This window comes from Medicago truncatula, chromosome 4 (assembly GCF_003473485.1).
Source record: "Medicago truncatula cultivar Jemalong A17 chromosome 4, MtrunA17r5.0-ANR, whole genome shotgun sequence".
NCBI lineage: Eukaryota > Viridiplantae > Streptophyta > Magnoliopsida > Fabales > Fabaceae > Medicago > Medicago truncatula.
In genome coordinates, this window is record NC_053045.1 from 25,976,580 (window position 1) to 25,987,201 (window position 10,622).

General features: G+C 33.0%; 1 protein-coding gene across 1 annotated transcript; it reads left to right on the forward strand.

The window, feature by feature from the left end:
• The first annotated feature begins 200 nt into the window (after nucleotides 1-200).
• Nucleotides 201-4,542, forward strand: LOC25492156 (DEAD-box ATP-dependent RNA helicase 38). The gene is given in 8 exon segments (XM_039833766.1): nucleotides 201-393; nucleotides 482-778; nucleotides 1,295-1,516; nucleotides 1,682-1,722; nucleotides 2,918-3,386; nucleotides 3,489-3,606; nucleotides 3,912-3,997; nucleotides 4,155-4,542. Coding segments are annotated over 8 exon segments (1,422 nt in total). The 5' UTR covers nucleotides 201-267; the 3' UTR covers nucleotides 4,218-4,542.
• Nucleotides 4,543-10,622: the final 6,080 nt, after the last annotated feature.

Sequence of the window (10,622 nt, forward strand, 5' to 3'; positions counted from 1 at the left end):
AAATAAAAATTACCGTTGATTTCACTTATATATTTGAAGTTGCTTTATTTCTATGCAACATTGAAGTTGCCTACAAGTCACACTTTGTTTCTACGCAAACTTGAACTTGCTTTCTTTTTAAGCTAACTCCTTCTCTATATATATTTTCTGTGCTTCACTTTGTTAATATAAAATTTTCACAACCTCTATTTCCTCCTCCATATATAACCCTAACCCTAACCCTAAGAGTAAAATCTCGTTTTCTTCTTTTTATCATCATTTCCTATAATGGCAGAAGAACCTTCACAACCTCCCTCCGCTGTAGAAAGCCTATCGTTCGAAGCATTAATTATCGATGAGAACAAAAGTTCTCCCAACTTGCCCGGCGGTCCTAATGACTCTAATATTGAAACGGTTCGACATTGATCTTCTTTCTTCCTTGGCTTTAAAATCAAGGCAAGAAATTAACTTTAACTCATAGGGTTTTTGAATTTTCGTGTAGGAGGTTAACTCGGGGTACTCTCCTTACACATCTGCCGCAACATTCGAAGAGCTTTCCCTCTCTCCGGAGCTACTGAAGGGACTCTATGTGGAGATGGGGTTTATAAAGCCTAGCAAAATTCAAGAAATAACCTTGCCGATGATTCTTAACCCTCCACATAAGGATTTGATTGCACAGGCACGTAATGGTTCTGGTAAAACCACTTGTTTTGTCCTCGGAATGCTCAGTCGTGTTGATCCAAACATGAAGGCTCCTCAAGCTCTCTGCATATGCCCTACTAGAGAGTTAGCTATTCAGGTTATATGCTTTTCTTTTTGCCTTGATTTGGTTTGTACTTAATTGTTTTTCTTTTAGACCATGTTTGGATTGTGGATTGTGGTATCATAATGAATACCTGATTTGATTCTTTTAAGCCAGAAACCCTAATCTGAATGCAAGGCATTAACTAATATGTATCCGGAACCCACTTGGGCCGGCTTGGTGGTATTGGCTTGAGACCTGGGAGTGTGCTCCTCCTCGAGGTCTCATGTTCGTTTCCCTCCGGCACCAATTTAGGTTGGCTAGTTTAGCTTCTTCAAAAAAAAAAACTAATATGTATTCAGTGATGAATTCAATTAAGTTGTCATGAGTCATGCTAGTCAAGAATCACTACTTGTCAATATTTTAAAGTATGATTTCAGGGTTAATCTTAGTGATTGTAAACAATGGTGGAGATTTAAACTACTTAATTAAGTAGTTTATTTGATTTGATTTGATTTAATTTGAAATTCATAATTAATGTGGTGCTAATGTTCATTGTTGTGTTTGTATTAGAACAATGAGGTTCTCCAAAAGATGGGAAAGTACACGGGCATTAGTTCGGAACTTGCAATTCCTAGCATGGACAAAATTCCACCATCAAGACGGCCACCTATTATGGCTCAGGTGGTTATTGGTACTCCTGGCACAATTAATAGCTTGAAGAATCATAAGAAACTCGGGGTGACGAGGTTAAAGATTCTCGTTTTTGACGAGGCTGACCAAATGCTTGCTCAGGTAAATTTGGTCATCTTGATTAGATGTTGTTTAACTAGGCTCGCAATTTGCGTACTAGTACAACTCTATCATGTGTTTTTTCTTTCTTTACTTTTTAGCAGATTTGGTTTCTTAAATATGATGTGCCCTAATTTACTTAATAACTGTAAAACGTTGTCGCCGCAGGATGGGTTTAAAGATGATTCTCTAAGGATAATAAAAGAAGAGTGGTGATACATGTACATCCCCACCTGGCAATACACCTCTTACACCCACACAAAATCCTGACATGTGGCAAGGAAAAGGGAGAGGAGATGAAAGAGAAAGTATGGTTGTGAGATGAATTTACCAAAATATCCTTAATGCATGGGGTGTACAATAGGGTGTATGATTAAAAGGTGTTCATGTAACATTTTCCATAAAAGAAATAGAAAAATTCAATTCAAACTGCCAGGTTTCTCGATCTATCTTTCTCTTGCTTAGTGCACTTGCATGTATGGTATTTCCATTCACAGAAGAAATTCTTGCATAGACTTAATCTAAAATTTCATTAAATCCCTCAATAGTGCAAGTTTTTTTCTCGATAGAAATTCTTGCAAATATTGAATCTTTTTCTGCTATAAAAATGCTAATTAAAAGTGCATGGAAAGCTATCCTGCCAATGAACCAAGTAATGGACATTCAGGATTACTATAATTTCACGTTTCTTATGTTTTATTTGTTTACATCAGTTTTTGGAACTTTTTTGCTGTTCGAATCTTCATCTGAAGCTTATTACCATGTTATGCAACTAATATGGGAATGTTTATGACATTTGGAATTTATTTGAAGAAGCTCACACCTTTTTATTCCCATCTTTTTTTTTTCTCTTTTTTTTTTCTATTTGCCAACACATCATGGTTTGGGCATTCAATTGACAATTTCTTACGTTGGAATAACTCAAGCAATAACCTGACAGCCAACTTTGCTTTTTGGAATTCTTCTACATAATGTTAGGGAATACTTGTAGGATGTATTAGTCATTTATTTGCTTTCTTTTAGTTTATGATTAAAATTTAAATATTTTAGTTGTAATTTGAATTATTTAGGGTTTATTGTTTGAGTCAAATGAAACTTGAAGATCTATATCTTTTAATTCAAAATATGGAATAAGAAAGTTAAATTTTATTTATATTTTGTAAATTAATAGAGATTCTTTTCTCTTTAGTTATTGTGACCAGTCTTGGAGCCTAGTGGTTTAGCCCATGACGCTTGTCCCTGACTTATCAACCGGAACGTCCATATCCAGTTGTGATGTCTTCGTGAATTTTTAATCGGATATCCACTCCAATTTTGTTATTTATTATGCACTCTTCCACCATCGATCCCAGCCCTCGATTTGATTTCAAAGGCTCCTAGGATTGCATCAGTTTGTAATCGGAGCTTAGGTTAAAATGATATGGGTAAGATGATGGTGACCAAGGATTGGCTTGTGTTTCTTCAGGTTCTTTTGTTTTCTGCTACATTTGATGACACTGTCAAGAACTTCGCTACAAGGATTGTTGCGAAGAAGGAGCATAATGAATATTTTGTGAAGAAAGAGGAGCTATCTTTAGAAGCAGTGAAGCAGTACAAAGTGAAATGTACCGATGAACTCGCTAAGATTGAAGTGATTAAAGATTATATATTCGAATTAGGAGAGAATGTGGGGCAAACTATTATATTTGTGCGCACTAGAAACAGTGCAAAAATGTTGCACAAATCTCTTGTTGATTTTGGCTATGAGGTTACTTCCATACAAGGTGCTCTTCAAACTGAAGAGAGAGACACAATCATCAAGGAATTCAAAGATGGTTTGACTCAAGTTCTTATCTCAACCGACGTTCTTTCCCGTGGCTTTGATCAGGATCAGGTACTCTCCCCCTCCCTCCCCCTATCTCTATGTGTGTGTTTTCCGGTTTATGTTTGCTTGTACTCATTTGTTTTTCTTGCATCCTTCGATTGCGTTGTTTAGGTCAATTTGGTTATCAACTATGATCTTCCCCTCAAGTACACTCGTGGCCAAGAACCGGAGCCTGATTGTGAGGTCTATTTGCACAGGGTTGGAAGGGCTGGGAGATTTGGGCGCAAGGGTAAGTTTTCAAAACTGTCTGCTTTGTGTTCTGTGGCTCATTTAAAATTCAGCATGTTTATGCAAAAGATCATTTAACTCACATAGTAGTATTTTATCCTTGTTGGTATTATATTTAAAAAGTTTTATATTAAATTGCAATTTCAAGAGTTTTATCTTATCCTTTATTGTATTTGCACAGGCTTAGATTTTAACATATTTGAAGTCAATTTGTAATTTCACCCTCAGAATGTTATGCATGATATTTTCAGCAGTGGTGTAATAACAAGTTTCGGTGTTTTACATTTGCTTTATTTGATTAAACAGGGGCTGTATTTAACTTGATATGCCATGAAAGTGAGCAAATGGTCATGTCAAAGATTGAAGAACATTTTGGCATCCATGTAGAAGAGGTATATGCTACTAGATAATGCACTTGCACTATGATTATGACGATCCATGCAGCATGATGCAAAACATTGAATCTTCAAAAAATTTAGAAATTTTACTGTCAACTTTATGAACATATGCATCTTACATAAATCATTGTCAATTTTACTGTGGATGTAGGTGCGAGAAAAAAGTGTTGGAGACTATAAAAATGCTCTTAAGAAAGCTGGTTTACTTTACTGATGTGAATCTCCAAAAGTTGAAGGATGTTGATGCTATGTTTGATTCCTGAAGAGTGGCCATTTCTATGATTCTCTATTTAAGTTTTGGGGATGGATAGCTCCTCTTCAGTTCTTATATAATTTTGTGGTACTCCAAGTGATTGGTAGTGTCTGGGTGCTAACATAGTTAGGATGTTAGATGTTACAAATCACATTTGCAATTATCAACCAAAAAAAAAGGAAAAGTTCTATTTGCTATAATAGTGTCCCTTTCAGGAGGCCCGTTTCTAAGATGTTGGTGGCCTGGGCGAATCCACAATTTAGACCCTATGAATATTTATAGATGCAAAGTCAATAATAATTGTGTATGCAGTAGTATGTTCTATCATATCTTTTTAGATATGAAGTTTTTCAATAATTTTAACTTCGAAAAACTTCTTTCTACACATACAACAATCATCGACATAGTTAAGAGAATTTGATAAGCAATTGAAACATTTGACAAACTCATGAATTTCAAATGCTAACATCAACACATTTAACAAAGATATTTGTAACACAATACATAAGAAAAATGATATGCGTCAACATTCGACAAATCCTTATAAGAAAACGCAGCCTCAAAAATTTGTTTAAGGTTTTTCTAATTTATCATTATCCAATAATTTTAAGGTTCTTGCATCAAATAAAAATTCAACAATACTTTCAATGAAGTTATTGTCATACCAACAACCACGAAAAAAATGAATGACTCTAAGGTTTTGTTTGGGAGTTTGGAGGGGAAGGGAGGGGAGGGCTTTGGGGGGTTGGAAATATATAGAAAAATGGACAAAAAATTCACATTTTTTGAAAGAACAGTTTTTTAGAGAATGATAAACTAATAATATGACTAATATACTTTTAATTTTAAGAATATTATATCAACATAGATTGAATTTGAAAAATTCATATAGACCCTCCATAACCCCCAAAACCCTCCCCCAATACAATTTTTGAGTTCCCCCAAATGAGAGAGGCTTTTTATTATGAGTAAAAAATTAACCTCCAAAGCCCTAATGTCTTCTATTTCTTCCACTTGCTCCTTCTTTTTTTTCCAAAACCCTCCCCTCCCCTCCAACCTCCCAAACAAAGCCTAAAAGATTCCTTGGGTGATTGTATTTACTCATCATTATCATTCTCATAACATTAAATAGATGAGAGCAGGAAATTGAACAATTGAATATGGTTCTTGCAACTTTCAAGTTTTAAATTTTGACTTTTGATGTATATAATGCACTTTTGGCAGGGACTAAAAAGATTTTAGGTACCGTTTGGCCTGGCTTTTTTTCAGTTTTTCTACGTTTTTAAGGAGAAGCTAGGCCAAACACAATATCAATAAAGTACCTTCGAAAAAAAGTACTTTTTTTAGAATGCATAAAATTGAATGGAATGAGCTTTAACCAAAAGTTGTTGAATGCTACTTCAAAAAACTATTTCTCCCCAATTTATTTCACAAGCACCTCTCTTCAACTCCCGCCGGCAACTTTTTGTTTTATTTTTTCAATATGCTTTTTTCTTCCATTTTTTTTCTAACCGATCCATTTAATTTTTTAATGAGGTTCCATTTAAGTTTATTATCTATTTTTTTAAAGAATTTTATTATCTTTTTATCACTTATATATTAATTTCAATATCTTTTGATCATCACAACCTCGCAAATATTTGTATTCGCGCTGTCAATGAATGACACCGAATATTTTTATTCCCTTTCTTCAACCACGGAAATACACACACACGTTAGCGTTTAGAGTAATACTTTATGTTCCTCTTTCTGTTTTTTTTTTGTTATGCTAATGCGTATAATTTTTGTTAGCGTTATGTAATGCGTATAATTATTTTTGAGTAAATAGTCAATTTCCCCCCTGAAATTTTAAGTTTCATCAATTACCCCCCTGAAATTAACAAAACTTCAATTACCCCCCTGAAATTTCACAACGTTAGTCAATTTACCCCCTCCGTCAAATTTTTATGTTAGTGAACAAGACGTTTTGCAAATACCCCCTGAAGTTTTGCACTTATGTGCAAAATGCCCCCCAAACTTAAAAATTTATATTATTTTTTTCTTAAAAACAAACAATTAATAGTTAAATATTAAAGCTAACTATTAATTTTGGAGTTTGGAAAAACTACATACATATATACATCAAAATAGGGAAAAATGTGTATTTTTAAAGTGACAATAATGGTTATTTCTAATAGACAAATTATTATTTTTAGAGGTTTATAAACAAATTAATAATCAGATTTAAATTTATATTTTCTCCTTCACCATCTTAGTCTTTTAACTCCTCCAACAATTTGCTCAAACCATTTAAACTACACAACCCCCAATATTAATCCACAAATCATCCCATTATTGTCACTTTAAAAAATACATATTTTTCCCCATTTTGGAGCCTATTTTGATGTATATATGCATGTAGTTTTCCCAAATTCCAAAATTAATAGTTAGTTTTAATATTTAACTATTAATTGTTTGTTTTTAAGAAAAAAATAATATAAATTTTTAAGTTTTGGGGGGCATTTTGCACACATAAGTGCAAAACTTCAGGGAGGTATTTGCAAAACGTCATGTTCACTAACAAAAAAATTTGACGGAGGGGGTAAATTGACTAACATTGTGAAATTTAAGGGGGGTAATTGAAGTTTTGTTAATTTCAGGGGGGTAATTGATGAAACTTACAATTTCAGGGGGGAAATTGACTATTTACTCAATTATTTTTATAAAATTTTGATTTTAATTAAAAGTACAAGTGTAGTTGCCTAAAAAAATTATACTTATATATAATTTACACATTTGTATTGTAACAAACTATGCACATCTTTTTCTTATTAAAAAAACTAAACATATCTTTTTCAATGACACCAGCAATGTAACAAATATAATATTATATAATATAAATTCTTATCTTTTTGACCAACACTAAAAATATGGTATTCTTATAACAAAATTTGTTATAGAGTATAATTGAAAAAGATATTGTACAAATTTGTATTCATGTTACACAAAATAAACGTCATTGAGTAAATATAGTATTGGTAAAAATATATCTTTTATATTTTAAACATTTTTTCCCTTCAAAAAATATTTTAGATATTTTTTTATTTATTATGTTAATTCATAATGAATTCAAAGTTTTTTTATTTATAGACAATGCATAAATACATGCAAGGTCCTGGGTTCGAACCCTAGACACCACCAAAAAATAATAAATTCAAAGTTTTGTATAATATTTTGCCAAACAGCTTTTAACTTAAAAATAACTTTAGAACTAAAAAAAAAAATAAAGAAACCAAACAGCTTTAGCCTTTTTTCTTAAAGAACTTTATTTTAACTTTGTTTTAAAGTAGCTTTTAGACCGAAAAAAAGTCTGGCCAAACGGTACCTAGTGTTGCAAAATATCACAATTTGTTGTTATTTTCCTAAAGAATGGCCATGCAAGCTGAATAATCATCTCGGTTAAGTTAATTAGTTTAACTTCAGTTGATTAATTTGTATACTAACCATAGCATAATTAGTTCAACTTTATGTCCTAGGAATTATCTTGCAATCGCAAATACAAAATATGTGACATGGTCGGTGGCGGATCTTGCCGAAAATATTGGGGGGAAGGGTAAATATGAACTAAATATTATAATTGAAATTCATAAAAGTTATATACAATTTCATCCAAAAAATATCACCGCAATAGCTCAAACACGAGATTAAAGCTCCAAATCTACTATATATCAACTAGAGAGATAACATATCCTAAACTTAGAGGATCAAAACCAGCCAGATGCTTGCCACATGCAGAATAGAAAAACAATCGCACCAGACTGCTTCATATATATATAAACATAGGAGACATTTACCTCAATTTAAAATTTAACGGTTCGGTCTTTTTTAGACTTGAACTCGTCAATAATTGAATCAGTACTAAATTGATCAGCTATTTCTTTTTCAATATAAAGCATCATACTGTCAGCAAGAAATTCATCCTCCATCTTGTTACACAATCTTGTCTTGATTAACTTCATTGCTGAAAATGATCTTTCTGTAGTAGCTGTAGAAACCGGAAGAGTTAAGATAAGGCGGATTAAACGATCAACCAAGTAATGTGTATTCGCCTTCCCTGTCGTATTGAGAGCTTCACACAATTCAGATATAGTTGACAACTTATTCAAACCTGGATGACTAAGAGCATCAAGATGGAAGTAATGAAGATGATATCTCAAACTTTTTTTGTCTTGCTCACTGAAATCTAATGGATAAAAAGAGCACATATATTATCTATATCAAATGCTTTGTAAACATCCTTTGGAACCAAACTATTGCTTAGAATTAAAAGCTCCATTGTTTCCAGACAAAACCTGTGATTCAATTCCTGCAATTGTTGATCAATTGTAACACAAAAGAGATTCACTCTAAAATGCTGACCCACTGTGATGTGATCCATTTGATGACGAGCGCGACCTTAACTATACAATTTGCATCTTCCTTATGGACATGAAGTATTCTTTTATAAAATGCTTCAAGTTTCTTATGTCTGACTTTCCTCATACTCCTACAAAATGCACAATTCACACATAAATTACAAGTAACAAAATCAAACTAGAAATGGTGAATATGAACAATGACTTGAGCATGTAATTAAAAAAAAAAACATTATCAAAGAACACAAAACAAAGAGTAATAATATGTACAGTACATAATCATGTCTTGTTCAAAATATGAATTAAGTCACTATCTTCTAAGTTCTAAAAATAGAATTGAATTGAATCAGCAGCATAGGAACAGAATTGAATTGAATCAAACAACATAGAAAATCAAGGATTCAGTTTCCCCCAATTTTTTATTTCTAGGGTTCAAGGCTTCAAGCAAACTGAAGTGAAAAGGAATCAAATCAAAGGAATGAAATTATAACTATTAAGAGAACGAACTGAAGTGAAAAGGAATCAAATCAAAGGAATGAAATTATAACTATCAAGAGAACAAACTGAAGTGAAAGGAATCAAAATCAAAGGAATGAAACATAGAATGACAAGGAGAAGAACAAACCTGAACTGAAAATCAAGAAAACAACAAACTGAAGTGAGGTGTATGAGAGTTCAGAGGAGCACCGTGTTGCTGTTGCCTCCACATCGTCACCGTGATGCACTTATGTTGCCGTCATCCGTCGCGTTGCCGATGGTGAAGAGTGGGGAGACCGTGAGAGGTTAGAAGAATCGCGTTTTGATATGTGAGGATGGAGAGGAAAGGGGGTACCGAGAGAGAGACAGACAAAAACATGTGTGAATTCAGGGAGAGGAGAGGGAGATCGTGAGAGGTGAGAAGAATCGTGTTTTCAGTATTCAAATTTTTTTTTTTATTAGGGGGTGCCACGGAACCTGGGGGTCTCAATAGAGATCCGCCCCTGGACATGGTAAGGTAGTATACTAGCAGTAAAAAACCCATTTGTGGTGTAGGCTTGAGATCTCAGATTGTGATCCTCTTTAAGTCTCATGTTTAAATTTTCACGATACTAACAATTCATATGTTGTTTTAGTCTATAGCGACGGCTAGTTTTGTTCTTCCTCAACCGGTACTTTTATGCTTCTAGTTCTCTTCAGATGGGGAGAAGAGAATGTGTGTACTGTGTATTGGGGATCATGGCCTCTTTTATATTTAACAACCATTAGGGTTTTCAATTATTCCGTTAATGGGTCATCCTGACATCCCCTCATTGAGTCCATATTAATTAATCAAATATTTAATTAATTATCTAATTGGAAATCTAATAGGCTTATTACTTAATTTAATCACTAATCAATTCAGACTCACAATCGATAAATAGCTAATATAATTATTATTACGATATTTTCCCACATAATGATATCGAAATATTATTAAATAATAAAATATTTCAACAATCTCCCACTTGGACTCCATATCTTAATAATTATACCATAATTCTTTAGGCGCGCGTCTAAATGCTATTTATCCTTAGATTTCTACGTATAACGTGACGGAACCCCAACGAACATCATATTAATATCAATGCACTTGATGACAAAGATGGATATGGATGAGTGACATGGAAATTTTATGTAATGTGTGCTCATAAATCATGCCTATTTTCAACTCGTCCAACTAAAAACTTTAGTGAGATCAAAATTGAAGTTTGCAAATTCAATATTTGCATAAAATGATATAGAATTGATTATAACAAACATAACCTCATGAACTTTATTTTTGTAGAAAATCATAACATAACGTCTGTATCGATACCAAAACAAAAGTATAGAACTTAAAACAAAAGAGACTCCCACTAATCCAAGACATCCTTAATGACATCAATCATATGAAAGATCTTATGTGTCATGTCTTAGATTAGTGAGTCGGCTAGTATTAAAGTCCATCTTTATA